The sequence below is a fragment of the Anneissia japonica genome, unplaced genomic scaffold (genome assembly GCF_011630105.1).
Source record: "Anneissia japonica isolate Jap-2015-1 unplaced genomic scaffold, ASM1163010v1 scaffold493_len2256704_cov171, whole genome shotgun sequence".
Lineage (NCBI taxonomy): Eukaryota > Metazoa > Echinodermata > Crinoidea > Comatulida > Comatulidae > Anneissia > Anneissia japonica.
Genome location: NW_022727062.1, coordinates 1216026 through 1231116, shown reverse-complemented (window position 1 = coordinate 1231116; position 15091 = coordinate 1216026). Strand labels below are relative to the sequence as shown.

At 33.9% G+C, this 15091-nt stretch overlaps 2 protein-coding genes across 3 annotated transcripts in view; one reads left to right on the top strand and one right to left on the bottom strand.

The window, feature by feature from the left end:
- LOC117113436 (neuronal acetylcholine receptor subunit alpha-7-like) overlaps nucleotides 1-1906 on the top strand; it is a 10558-nt gene extending 8652 nt beyond the window's left edge. For both annotated transcript variants that reach the window (XM_033256768.1, XM_033256769.1), the window contains exon 7: nucleotides 330-1906. In XM_033256768.1, coding sequence (XP_033112659.1) covers nucleotides 330-661 — 332 coding nt within the window. In that variant the 3' untranslated portion in view covers nucleotides 662-1906. The remainder of the gene's footprint in view (nucleotides 1-329) is intronic.
- A 3872-nt stretch (nucleotides 1907-5778) lies between these two features.
- Nucleotides 5779-13886, bottom strand: LOC117113485 (neuronal acetylcholine receptor subunit alpha-7-like). The gene is made up of 6 exons (XM_033256824.1): nucleotides 13650-13886; nucleotides 12404-12555; nucleotides 10951-10995; nucleotides 10351-10457; nucleotides 6900-7441; nucleotides 5779-6705 (listed from the first exon to the last, which is right to left on the bottom strand). Exons 1-6 carry the CDS (start codon nucleotides 13699-13701, stop codon nucleotides 6371-6373), a joined length of 1233 nt encoding a protein of 410 aa, XP_033112715.1. The 5' UTR covers nucleotides 13702-13886; the 3' UTR covers nucleotides 5779-6370.
- Nucleotides 13887-15091: the final 1205 nt, after the last annotated feature.

Sequence of the window (15091 nt, the reverse complement as noted above, 5' to 3'; positions counted from 1 at the left end):
TATATATATATATATATATATATATACATATATATACACACATATATGTATATACATATGTATATATACATATGTATATATATATATGTGTGTATATATATGTATATATATATATATATATATATCTCATTTATATGTATATACATAAACCATCAAAGAAAGGTAAATACAGTGTTCGAATAAAGGACATATATAACATATGGAAATATGTTATATATAACATATGAAAATACTAGCTAACTCTATAAATTATACTTTTTATAAGGCTGCTATTTTTGTTTTGAATGTTTTTGTTTAACATTATTTCTTTGGTTTTTTTTTCTTTCCAGGAAAGTACTTCACCACAGTTATCTGCCTTGGGATCATATCAGTTTTTATTGAAATTTTGGTTAATAACGTATACATGCAAGGTAATGTATATAAAGCTAGCATGTATTTACTAAAGTGGTGTCGTTCTAAATCGGCATTCAATTCGAAGGCGGAAAACGACAACCACTGCACAGCGCAGACAGAAGAATCCCAAAATTCCATGGCAACAACGGCGGACGAAAAGCACACCTTAAATTTACAACATTATTGTGCCATTTTTGATTTCTACTTTGGAATTTTATATTTTGCTTTGTTATTAATACTCATGTTCTGGTTCTTTATAGTAATCTGAACTGTAGCCCTTTTAAGTATAACTCTATTCACAACGCTAGAGAAGTCCGGTATTTAAATAATCAACCATCAACCGCCTTTTGGATATTGTTGCATAGGTCCCACAAAACGACAGTGTACTAATAAATATACGTGCATGCGTTTGTTTTATAACACGTTTGTTTGTATGACACGCACGTATAGGGCCTGATAGCGTTGTTGATGATGATGAGAATGATGATGATAATGATAAGGATAATGATAAGGATAATGATGGTAATGATGATAATGATGATATTATGAAGATGTTGATGGAGATGATGTTGATGACTAAGAAACGGATATTGTTATAAACTTTTTTAAGCCTTTGGGTGTAAAGCTGCACAGATATTGTTTAATACAGATCCCGCGTTCCTATAATTGTTTTGTGAATATGTTAGTTATTTTAACACTATAATTCAATATAACATTATATATCTCATTTAAAAAATGGCCATTGTATATAGTTACTTTTGGTGCTGGCTGTAACTGGATGTAAGTGCGTTGGTATTGGCTGTCGATGTTTTGATTCCATTGTTGGTATAAATGCATATAAAAGTATACAAATAATGAATGTTTTTGAGAGCATGTCATCCGAACAGAGTAGTTATTTCTACGATGAAAACATTATATTAGGTAAAGGCATCCAATAATATACAAATAATTAATGTTTATGAATGCAATGATAAGAATAATATGTTCATGATTTTGAAGATTGACTGTTCCATTCAAATAGGCGGAGCCGAGTTGAATGGACCAGTCAATCTTTCAACGAATGGAAATATGCTTTCTATTGCGCTTATAAAAAATATTCATTATTTGTTGTATAACACACCTAAATAGATCCTTGTCATTTGATATATTATGAAAAAATCTACATTTTTTTTTACCAATCAAAAGATTGTATTAGGATGAAGTTATATCGTATCGTATCCGTGGAATGGAGCGAAACGAATGACCGAATATGTATGGATGAGAGTAAAAATGAACGTTGGAAGTAAATTTCCATGATGATTAAAGAGAGTTAAATAACCAATGTCAGGTGATACGAAATCCACCGATCAAACGACAAGGATCTATTTGGGTGTGGTATATAACACAAATAATAGAACAATAATGAATAGAAGTGGAACTAAATTGAATGATGCAAGTCAAAAGGGAAATAATTTGCTATTAAATGATGTAAATACCCAGTGTCACGTGATAATAAAATCAACCCAATAATGCATTTACGTGTGTTATAATGAATCATCATTAAGTGCATGAAATAATATAGGTCGCAGTCTACAACAAATAGATAAACATATATTCAAACACAAACTTATTATTATTTTACAGAAATTAAACATCATCATTTCTAGCAGGGAGTTAGTTTTTATTTTGTTAATTATAATTATTTTTTCTTTGATGCTCCCTATGCGCTAAAACTGTATTCTGTAGATAGGCCCTATAGATCATTAACTTCTGTTGTTGTAAACTGTGTATTGTGAAATAATATATAAATAGAATGAGCCTCCATAGACACTAATTCGGAACGCAGTTCATAAATATGAACATTTATACATTTCGTAACACACGTATAGTATGGTCTTAGTTTGTTGGTGTCGGGTTGTGGTGGTGAAAGGACTGTTCACGTGTAGGTGGAAAAGGTTAATTTGACCGACAGGGGGTCCAAGGGTGAAGCGCTAGTGCCTAGCCGTCTGCTGCCTAACGAGATTTTGATCCATTTTAAGCTGATACGTCCTAAAACATTATTTTTAACAATTTATATACATTTGGTCCGAAGATTTGTGTTTGACTGTGGAGGGGGATTACCGTACATTACATTACATTTGGGGTATCCGCAGATAAGGAATATCTCAGTGAAAACAGGCCGACAAATCCCGCGTATTCAAACTATGTCGTTCATTGTACTCCAACACCAACATAGCTGTATGCTAAGTTATGCAGAAGCCTTCAATACGCTATAAATAGATACAAGGTACCGTAATATAAAGTATTTATAGTTACAATTTCTATTAAAAATGGTAGTATGATAAATTATGTTTCTTGCGTTTGGCGCAGTGGTTTCGTTTGGCGCAGCGGTTAAAGCTCAGACTTAGAACGTCGTGGTTGCGTGTCTCTATCTAGCCAGGAGTAAAACGGATACTGGAGGATAGGAAAACAGACCTGCTTAGAGGAGTGGCGATCCCCTCAAGGCATTGTATAGTCTTACACAAACAATTAAGAAAGAGGGGGAAAGAAGGGGGGGGGGGGGGGGTGGTGGGTGCGCCCTGGTCCCGGACCTGTACAGTCTTGACTAACTTTTTTTACTATAAATTTCAGAGGTACCGTAGTCAACTGATAGGGAGTGATAATGGCGTGTTAGTTGATAATATTGCTTTATATAATCTTTTGGTAGCTTTGTGTTTTTTCTTGCGTGATATCATATTTGTTCCCGGCAAAATTTCACATTTTTTTTATTAGAAAAAATGCATATAGGCCTATGCATTACTCTATTTATTATAAACAATTGAAATATATTGGCATATATTTTAGTTTTACGCAAAAGAATAAAACAAAATTAGAAATACAGACTATTTCTCATAGGAGATTACCATTTTCTCGACAAATTCTTCGTTACTAGGCAAAGTCAGAGGTTGTAAATCGTATCCGCTGGAATACTCTCGCTTTTATGTATACTTTATACTGTCAATAAAGTGCACCCTCTCTAATGAAATTGGTTATTTGTGGCCTCCCTTGAGCTATCTAGATGTGTATAAGAGACAGATACTGAATAATGTTTGTGGGTTCCAGTTTCCACGATTGGAGGAGTAAATTGGTAGTCCTTTGAGAAATATTTCTCTCTCTGTACATTTCCCTGATAATTTTGCAGCTATCAATACCAGCTTCTTGCGCAACGGATGTAATCTTTTCTTGTCGTACTCCAGTGTTAGCAATGAGTTCATCTTTGGTAGGATTATGGGATTGTCTATCAATAGGTCCACAAATATCGTAAACCATGGTTGGGTTGGCCATAATGGCACAACTAGCACTGCCTTTGCCTCCTCTGTCCTTACCTTCTGTATGGCTCTTGCAATTAGGCTAAAAGGAGGGAAAATATAAGCTGTAAAATTACTCCATCTTTGGGAGAAGGCATCAACAAATTCTGCATCTGAATCTCTTTTCCAAGCAACATATCTTTTACATTTAGCTTTTAAACGAGATGCTGTCACAAGCTCTGTTTGTGGTTTTCAACCAATGAAATGACTGAGTACAACTTGTTGCAATTCACACCAGATTATCTATTTAATCGTCGAATCTTCCGACTTTGATAAAAATGAAAAGTAAAGGTATAATATAAAATTAACACAGAATCATTATACAAATATCGAACGGAAATGTTCCTGTTTATAAACAAAATGTTCTCACGGCACGTTACGTCTGCTCGGATCTACCGTAGCAACAAATCACCTTGGGCGGCTCAATTCCCCCAGCTTTCCTACAACAGTTTCTTGTAGCACAGTATCCGTAAAACTCGGGCGTCTCAATTCCACCACAGTTTTCTCGGCAGTATTATCCATAAAACTCGGGCGTCTCAATTCCACCACAGTTTCCTGTAATATTTTTCATAAAACTTGGGTGGCTCAATTCCACCACAGTTTTCTTGCATATATCAAGCATATTCCAGGCTACACACTTAGCCACATACTGCAGGATACTTCGCAAAACAAGGATAATTCCAATCCTTTAGGCCTATTTTTGGCCATACAAATCATTGGCCTCCCTTGAGCTATCTCCCGCTCAGCCAATCTTCCTCAACTGACCTCTACACCGTCCACCCCTCGCAATCATCCAAAATTAGCATAATTAATTTGCATATGCATAATTAAAATTAGCATACAAGATATCCAGGTAAGACACAAAGTGTATATGAAAAGTATGAGCTTCATCTCCTTTAGGTCAACATATACAGTCTTTCCATATAATGACGATGATAATAATAAAAATAATAATAATAATAATAATAATAATAATAATAATAATAATAATCATCACTATATAATAATAATAATCATCACTATATAATAATAATAATCATCACTATGTGACAATTCCTATGAAATAATTATTATATTATTTCACAAATGTCAATACTAGCAACGGAAAATATCATGTCTGCCGTTTGTATGTGTGATAACAGAACCTAAATCGAGGTAAGGCTAGGCCTAGCTTAGCAGTGTTGGATAGGCTAATGTTTTCGGCGCCTACTATATTTATTTGCAGACCTATCGCAAAACCAAACATGAAAAATCCATCCGCCTTTATTTTTTTTGTGTGGAACCCAAAAAAAGAAAATTAAATTTCAGTCTTATTTTACATTTTTAGGAATGTCTAAATTCAGTCAAATTAGCAATTTCGTATTACATATATAAATCTTTATAACATATATAAAAATCAGATTTTTCTTAACAACTGAAATCTTGCCGGTAATGGGGCTTTAAGTTCCCAAAAATGTGTCAAATGAGTACATCCAAAGGAGTTAATATTTACCTCGTAACTCATTAGGGAATCGAAAGCTTAATCGAAAAGTTTTGTGTTCTAATTCCATCACAACGATATGTTTCTCCAAAAATGTCATCATCTGAAAAAGGTGTTTATCAAAACTAAAATTATTATCAAGCGATAATAATTATCGAGTTATAATTGCGTATTTACTTGTATTCTTTCTACCTCGAATAGTCGTCTGACTTTTCCGCCTGGGTTGCTTTGGTAAGGTTGTATATGAGATCTTTCCAACATAACTTTTTGTAAGGGATTTGATTGAAATTTTAGATTGTGTTTGTTATTGATACGTGATTTGAAATCTGATTTAAGGGTTAAGAGTAGAGTCGCTTTGGGTCTTCCTGTGAACTGCGGTTGCTGAGTAGAAAAGTAAAGCTTCATGGCGATATTGGTTGGTGTGTGCTCATCAAGTCTGCGGATTTGACCGAAGAGGCGCCAGCGTTTTTCAAGGATTGTAATGGAAATTGTTTTTTCGTTGTCTTTTGTATAAGTTTTGTTTAATATTTTATTTAGATACGTAACTCCGATGAAGCATCAGTCAACAAATACAGAAAAAAGACTCATAAAATATGAATTTATTCTCTTTAGTCAGTATCACATTGTTCAAACAGTTATATGCATTACGGTCCTTAACTGGGATTGAAAGACTTGTTTGTTTAGACACTGGATCCAATAATCACTATATACTAGTAAATAATACTTTTGTTTTTCACTTACACGTGATCTTAACCAATTTCAATTAAGAATTATATCACAAACAGAGACTAATAATTTCATAACTTAGCAAGCTTCTTAGTCTGAACCAATTAATCTAATATTTTGCTTTTGGGCTTATATATTTACGAATTGTACAGTATTATAATCGCTTATTATTTCTGATATCAAAATGATATGATACCAATACTATTCGTAATGTTTTTAAGTCAGTCAGGTCTTTTTTTTTAGTTACAGTAACATGAGTTTGTCTCATACCTTAAATTCAACCTTACATAGACATAGTAGTACTCAATCTTTCTACTGTCTTATAATTTAGGCCTATTACCTGTTTATATTGTAAAATCCATACTTTTTCCATTTTCCTGAATTCTTACAACTCACCATGTAGCAAAAATACTGTTTCAGGTACGTAAATAAAAGTCAAGAAATTTTAAATTTTTATTACAAACCATAACATTAATGCGAATATCATTAAAAGACACATTAATCCGAAGCACAAATCAAAAAATGTACAATAAGCTTGTAATTTCTTTGTGTGTTCGGCGGCTTCTTCCTCTCTTTCTTTACTATCTTGCTCTGTTTCAGATTCTCCAATATTCCCCATCTGATAGTTGTTGTTTGGTCCCGGTTTCCTTTTAATTTCATAATAGCGTAATACATACACGCATGCCTTGTATAAATTTCCTTGCATATATATATTATATGCTACAATTTCCACAAACACTGATACGATTCCAATACATATTACTGAAGTGAAGTATTTTCCTAGAAAGAGAAAATTATTTTTAATATTTTAGAATACAATATCAAAAAAATTACTGCAGTTTTGTTTCATTGATGTTGACATGTTGTGATGTTTCATTGACGTTGACCTGTTGTTATAGTCTACCATAGACTTTCAACAGTGATACAAATGAGGATTGAAAAAATGATTAGATAATATTTAGGCCTATACTTACCTACAACAGAGGAATGGTTCCCAACTGGTGGCAAAGCAGACGCAATGATTTCTTGAAAAACAATCATTCCTAACACAGCTGTTATTCCGTACGATAGTTTCTCACCGCTATCAAACGGAACAAAGAACATCAAACAGATGAGAACGGAGCAGAAAAAGTAAGGTATCAAAATAAATAGTAAATAAAACTCGTGGCGTCGTAAGAGATGAATAGAGAAGACAGCATAAACAAACGGTTTGTTACTTGGTTTGTAATTTTCCACAATGCTTGTTGCATCTACATGCTGAAGTGTCCAAACTCCATTGTCTTTGAACTGATCTTCTTGATCCAAAAAACGGAGCAGTGGTTGGATATCGATTTCCGACTCGTCATGAATCCAAGAAGAAAATCGCAGCTTGCATGATTGATAATCGTATGGGAATAATTGGATGTTGATATTGCATGAACTTTGAAATATAGAGTATGCTGTGTATGTTGCCCTTCCGTCAGAGCATACCTTCACTGGTGCATCCGGTAGGAATTGGTTGTATTCTTCGTCAACACTATACAAAGAGTGGGAAGGAGTATGGATTAATAATTTTATTAAGGACAAAACTTTTTGTGACGATTTACCGTCTAGACGCGTGTAAAGTTCTGGAAGAAATATATCGGAGCACCATTCTTTTATTTCTTTTATATGTCTTACCATTATTTGCATATTTTGAGTTCCTATTTATGCCCATTCAAACATCGTAACAAATAATTTTACAATAACACGAAGCATGAACACAAGGGGCGTAATTTTATTTAAACAGAAATTTTAAAACAATTGTAAATAATACCTAATGTGACGTATATAATTCATGATGGAGTATGTCCATAAAAGTTAGTACAGATTAAACGTCGGTACTTTATCGGCAGATTTTATGTTAAAAAACAAAACAAAAAAGAAAAAAACAAACAAACAAAAAATTTAATTGCAAATAGATGATATTCATAACTTGTATCATGATTAAGTGAGCGAATTCTGCATTGTGAAACTGTCAAAGGGGCCAAAAAATGAAAAATGTAACTTTTGTAAATATGAGGATACTCAATGAGTTTCATATTTATTCACTTAAGGGAATATAGATAATATAGATAAGTATAAAACAGAAAATTATTGAAAAAGAAATAATGGAAAATAAAGGTTTGGTTATCCCCACAAAAGAGAAAAAGAAAAACACGAGTCATGACACAAAATATTGGACGAGGACTCGTCACGCTAAAAAAGCAACACATGTGAGAGTTCACTGTTCAATTTACTTTAATACAATACAGTGATAGGAGCAGAAGAGTATATAGTATAGGTAGTGGAACGTAAATACCACTTAGTGATTTTGGCTGGTACAAACGCGTATATGCTCACTAAATAAAGAAATAAAAATATTATAAACTGACCATGTAAATCACTAAAATAATTATATACGTGAAGAATAAGGAATGCTTACATCCATTACATATAGTTTAGCATATATTGTATAATCCATTTTTTACCATATTCTTTACCAGTATGCCTATCTTACCTACTTTAATATTGTTATAAACAAATTTATTATTGGCTCATGTTCTTCTTTATTTAAAAGTTAATTTGACTTTCATTTCCAAAGGTCTTTCTAAGATTATAGTTAAAGACGTAGTAGTATTCAATATTATGCTTTAGAATATTCTGTTAAATACGACAATACCGTGCGTTTGGTCGACTGGGCTTCAAAGAATGATTATTTAAATGATACACCGGGACAGATTTCTTGTATGTGTGTCTTTAGTAAATTAGGTCCTTTCCATTTTCTTTTAATTTGGATAGGCCTATAACGCTTAGAATTTTCAAAACTTGTTTTACTCCAAACTCTAAAAACTATTCGGACTCTTGTGTAAATTAGATTATTACCTTTAATGCGAATTTCATCGTTTAAAAAAAGTTTGGTTTTCCTAGTGAATCATGTTTGACTCTCCAAAAGATGTAGAGTTCTTACTTGTATCAAAGAGTATAAAACTGCAAGAGGTCCGACTGCCCTTATTCTGTATACAGGCAATGGAACGTTTAAAAAGTACTCCCACGACGAAGGGGCGTTTCCTTCATAAGAACGTAAAAAGCGTCCGTATTGAACGCGTGCTGCGTTTCGAATTCCAGCATACATTCTATAGACGCGCAGCACGCGCTCGATATGAACGCACTTTACGTTATTTTAAAGGCCACGCCTCTTTTGGGGTAGTACGGTAGTACTTTTGAAATAGGATTGTGTTCCAAAGAATCCTCGGCAGTCGGACCTCTTGCAGTTTTATACTCTTTGGTTTGACTCTCCAAAAGATGTAGAGTATTGTCAAAACTGTCAGCACAATTAGTGGTTTTGGTTGATTCTGACCTTTCGCGGTCTCGCATTGTTAATTTCACTGTGTCCTTAGCAAAGGGCTTTATCTACCTTTGTCTTTCTCCACCCACAAATAAAACTGGTATTAAGTTGAGGTTTATGATTTGTAAATAGTGATTTGTAAGTAGTGTAACTTAGTGCTAAGCTAATTTGACGACAATAAGTACTCTCCGGAAACATGTACTGTGTATATCGTCACCATTTTTAAGAAGACACAAACTTCCATTTCGACCAAGTTAACGTTTTTTTGAGAAAAACGCGTTTTGAAATGACTGCTACTCCGCAAAAATTTCACTATCAAGATATCAAAATATGTTTTGAATTATGTTTCAAAATAAAGCATTAATCAATTCAAACGTTAAATTATTCTTGAATGAACCTGTTAAGTATCGTGGAAAGTGTCTGTTCGTGAACACGATAAATATAAACCCAGCATAGGTGTTTTTACACATACAGCAAAGTTTGTGTCTTCGTGAAAACGAAAGTCTCATTACGCACTGTACGCGCTCCGTTGTCAGACACAAACCGTAGCCTATGTTTTACCATTGTACTCACGGGTGATTATAGGCCTATACAAACTAGGTTTATACTACTTAAACTAATATGTTTTTACTAATATTGATGCATGCGTTTAGGCCTGTTCAAATTTGTACTGCAAGAAGGGTATCGCTATGCCTAAGAAAGTTAGAATCTAATTTTTGCATCTAACTCTACCCCAGCTAGACTTTATCTATCTAATCACAACGATTGCAACGCGGCAAACGCGTCTTCTGATGACACACTGAAAGTTTGTGTCTGTTTTTCATTTTTCCCTTTTTGTTTGTTAGGGCTAATTAGTTTAATTGACTAGATAGTGTAGTTGTACATAGTCACAATGTCAAAAGCAGAAGAAAATATGACTTTTTAAATTTGTGTTTCTTCGTGGTGTCGGTGACGATCTGATTAGACCGTATTTAAACTGTAAATCAAACTTGATGTTCAAAACTGTGCAATAATACTAAAAGAATGTGTATTTTTATTGAAGATTTAATAAATACTGATAATAGATTATCCGCACTCACTTGTTGTCAAGTATTATATCAGGTTTCCAAATTTCGTCTACGGGAATAAGAACACAATCGACACCGTAGTCAGATGCATTCCAGCTTATGCGTTCGTCCGTCCAATCCTTTAAAAATAACATTAGAAATATGGATATAATTATTAGTCAGAATTAGGTTTTTCATTTATGTCCAGTTATCTACTTTTTAAACAATTACTTTCACTTCTAGAGCAAAAAAAATATGGGTAAGACGTTAAACTACAACAGTTCAAATGACGGCGACTATGTGGCTGCCATGTTATTAGGAATTGGACCACCAAACTGTCAAAGGACGGATTAGCACTTCTGATTCATCAGCCAGCAATGCTATTCCATTATTAGAAGTAACAAGTTCTAAGAACAATCAGCCTAGATTCAGTGGCTTTGCATCGTGGTCAACTGATACAATGTGTGATTCCAACTTGAATAGATAATCCGGGCTTAGCGTTTTTAACTGTACATTCTGGGAGATAGTCAAATGGATTATTCTGTATTAACCATATATGTATTCGATAATTCATTGAATCATTAGAAGTGAGATTAGTATAAAATTTGTGATTTATATATCGGCTACCCTTACCAGTGTAAACCAGCCAGCGACTTTCAGTTCCTGTAGAATATCATTCTGAAATTAATAACATTATTCTAATAACATGACTGATGTAAAGGTATTTCATTAATATTTGACAATGATATTTAATTTACTTTCTTAGAAAAAGTTTAGCCATATAGGATGATCAAAATTTAAAACGTATGTTTTGAAAAATTGTGGGTGACATTCAAATTAGCCTCTACTTCAAATTTGAATTGTAAAATAGTAAAATTACTATTGATCGACATTTAAAGCCGGACACTCAATGCGTGTACGACGGTAGTGTGACCGTCGCACGACGACACCAATGCGTAGCCAGAATTTTCAACAGCCGGGACAATATCAGGGTGGACCTACTTTACACGTAAATTCAAATAATGTGATCACATTTTCTTAAAATTTGACTTATTTTACGCGAAAATAATGAAAATCTGGACCCATTTCCTAAGAAAATTACCAATTTTAGGCTAAATATGAGATCTCTAGACTCAATTTTGCATAAAATTAAATAATTTGGACCCATTTAAAAATGTGAACCTATTCTTTGTGGACCCATTAGAAAAATTGTGTGGGACTGTAATTATCCCAATAGCTGTCTATGGCATTGGACGCCCCTCTTCCTGTGAGTGCCAGACCATAGTTGATTGTCGATGGTATTATGAACGACCAGATAATTATTGAAAAACGACCCGTTGCAGCACCTGTGTCGTCGCTTTGCGTTCTTCATAAATTTGCGTCGACAGACGACCGTCGGGCGCAGTGAGTTAACGGATTTATGTTTAGTTTGAATGCTTTCCGGTGGATGATTTTAACAACGCTATTTTTTTTTTTTTAATGTGACGAAGTGGTCAAGGAATCACAGGCAGAAATTTGAGTTGAACAGATCTTTTTTTTTTTTTTTTTTTTTTTTTTTTTTAGAAACTGACGTTTCCTGTTAAAATTACCTAGGCATTTTAGAGTGATGAATATGCGGAGGTATTAGGGAGACATTTCAGGACACCGACAGATTAACTGAATGCCAGTTTTTTGGGGTTTTTTTTGTTATGATGAAACGCATTTTAGGCAATTACGCTGGACCGTGAGCCCCTTTCTCTGGTCATGCCAAAAACGCTAGGCTTCGTTTTGTAGACTCAGTAAGAAAACAACATTGTTTTTTGTTGAATTTCTCACTATAGTTGATTTTAAATTTGAATAGAATGAATTTCGCTCTGGGGAATTACTACGGTATTATATCAGACATGACGGTTTAAATAAAAGTAGTGGAGGACTAAAGATAAATACAATGGTTCGTCTAAAAGATTACAGTCTTTTAACGCTAGTAGTCTTGTTATCAGTTTTAATCCCGTTTACTTGGTCAGTTGAACGAACTTTGGTAATGGAATTGGTTGGTAAATATTCCCGGAGTTTTGTGTTGTTTTGTTTTGTTTTTTTATAAACTTACCAGCTCAATTATTTGAGTTAACACAAAAGACATCGCCACTTTCACTACTGTTGAAGAGTTGAGTACCGGTCTAATTGACCGTGGTCCAAGACTGTTTAAAATTTCTTCAGCTATAAGGGTTTCGTTATTTGTTAGGACGGTGACACCGTGAACTATGAAAGAAACGAAATAGGTAGTGTAACAATATCATTCCTTGGTGAATAGCAGGGATTTATCAAGCGCATGCGTGACGTAAGTTTTGATAATTGTATAATGTACACTCAATTCTTTTTTAATACTTAAGACTCTTCTTGGAGCACCGATGTCTTGGAGAGTGGTGAATTCACAATTGTTGTGGAAGACAGAGAAATGAAGTTATCAGACCTTCTTTCCTAGTCAATACAAGCCCAGCAAATAATGTTTTGAAAGACGTCATTGTCAAGTAATAATACATTAACGCCCCAAACAATAGCTAAAATACGAAAACGTCACGCACATAAAAAATAAGTATATTTTTAGATTTGTTCATTGAAGTCTTATAATACGTATAAATCCTAAGTATACGCTGCTTGCATATGTCAAGTCAATGTCGTCTGCATTTTAGTAAAAGAAGTGATTAAAGCTGGACTGCAACCGGCAACTATGAACCAATCAAAACATGTAACATGTACGATTGATGTTGATATTGACATACTTGTACATGTGTAATCCTACTAGATATCTTCTGTACAGTAATGCAGCAGCATAGCTTTAAAACACAGTCGCAAACATTAACAATAGCATAACCAAAAACTAATCATATTTCATGAAAATTTATTTGCTGTCAATTAATTTAAACTTTCTATATCATTACAAGTGGCGGATTTAAAGGGGTGGGAGAATTAATTTATTTACCAAAGATTTATTTATCAAAAATGTTAGCCTAGTAAACACGGTATATTGTAGACATTTGAAAATAATAGTATCAACCATACCTCGTCAGTAAGAGACCATTTCCCGCAGTGGTGTTACTTTGAAAGTAACCATCTAAGATAGTTTGAAGCCTTTACCCCCCCCCCCCCCCCCCCCCCCCGCCCCCCCCCCCCCCTCCATCCACTAGCAAACAAACTAGGTTCCGCTCCGGCATACTGCACTATTATTAGTACGGGAAAAAAAACGACCCCTGATACAGCTAAAATAATATGGTTTGTATTAATATTATTAACTACATCAGTGGAAGCATTGAAAACACCACTTTTAACAATGAATAAAATGCACAATGTATTACCTGACATAACTGTCACTGCCATTATTAAACACGTTGAAAACAAACTAATCATTGCGAATTTGCGTATCTAGTCGATACCGAAAGTTTCAGGATTTACAACTATAAACGTGGCATACAAACATTTAGTAGTTTCCACTTCACCAAAATCTCTGGATATTCCAGTTACACTACCAATTCAAATATAAAAGGCCTTTTACTACAATCATGATTTTTATTACAATTGAGGTCGAGCACTGATCGGTGATAAGTAGGCTACGGTCACGTCATTGTGTGCACAGTAACGTTCAAAATGTATACAATAGCAATATGCATATGAATCACTACTAACTAGTAAAGCGGTTTTCTTATCTATAATAACCATAGCAAAAATATAAAGAAAATACAGTATAAATAAACACACAAGAAATGCCGATACATAAAAATAAAATAACAATAATGACAGTCATGTCTCAGGTATTGAAACTTTGGATAACATTTTCTACTTTTGTAATATCCACAATCAAGCAACTGAAAAGTTGACAGAATAAGTCAAGGGGCCCTCTTTAAATAAATGAAATAATGTGATGCTTTTACCCATCGAAATCTCTTAGAAGGCTTTGTGAGTGGAGTTGTTTTCAGTCGTGAGAAACATTCCTGCTATAACAGGGATTGAACCCAGGACATTTGGATTAGAAGGCAAGCATCTTAACTACTGAGCTAATCAACTCCTTTCATTCATTCATTCATTCATTCATTCATTCATTCATTCATTCATTCATTCATTCATTTATCTATCCATTTGTTCCTTCGTTCGTTCCTTCGTTTTTCCGTTCGTTCCTTCGTTCATTCATTCATTCATTCATTCATTCATTCATTCATTCTTTCATTCTTTCATTCATTTATTCATTCATTCATTCATTACATTCATTCATTCATTCATTCATTATTTTATTCATTTATTATATTATTTATTTTATTTGATTGTATTTATTTATATTATTTATGCAGGATAACATATATAGACGACATGGTAAACGCTGTTTTACAATCGATTACTAGATGAATTTGTGGTCAAATCCAAATAAATGAAATGAACTGTTGTTATGCGTACGTTGGTGGGCGAAACATTTGTCATGCTGTTGTAATCAGGTTCATGAATAATATTACATATTACACAGGTGGTTATGAACAATTTAATTGAATGCTGCATGCTCTTCGCAGCAGCACAGTATAATACAAGCATAGCTTCTTTTTTTTTTATGAATGAGCTCTTCGCGTAGTTTGCATTAAAATTGATGTAACGTCCGCCTTCCCTCGAGTGACATAATATTTGACAGAATGGAGGAACTAAGAAAACAAACGACTCAGATTGGCGCCTTGATCATAACGATACAGCGCCGCAGCTCGGATGAAGTAAAATTACTTTCTATGAACTCCGTCCTCCCACAAAGCATTTCGACCGG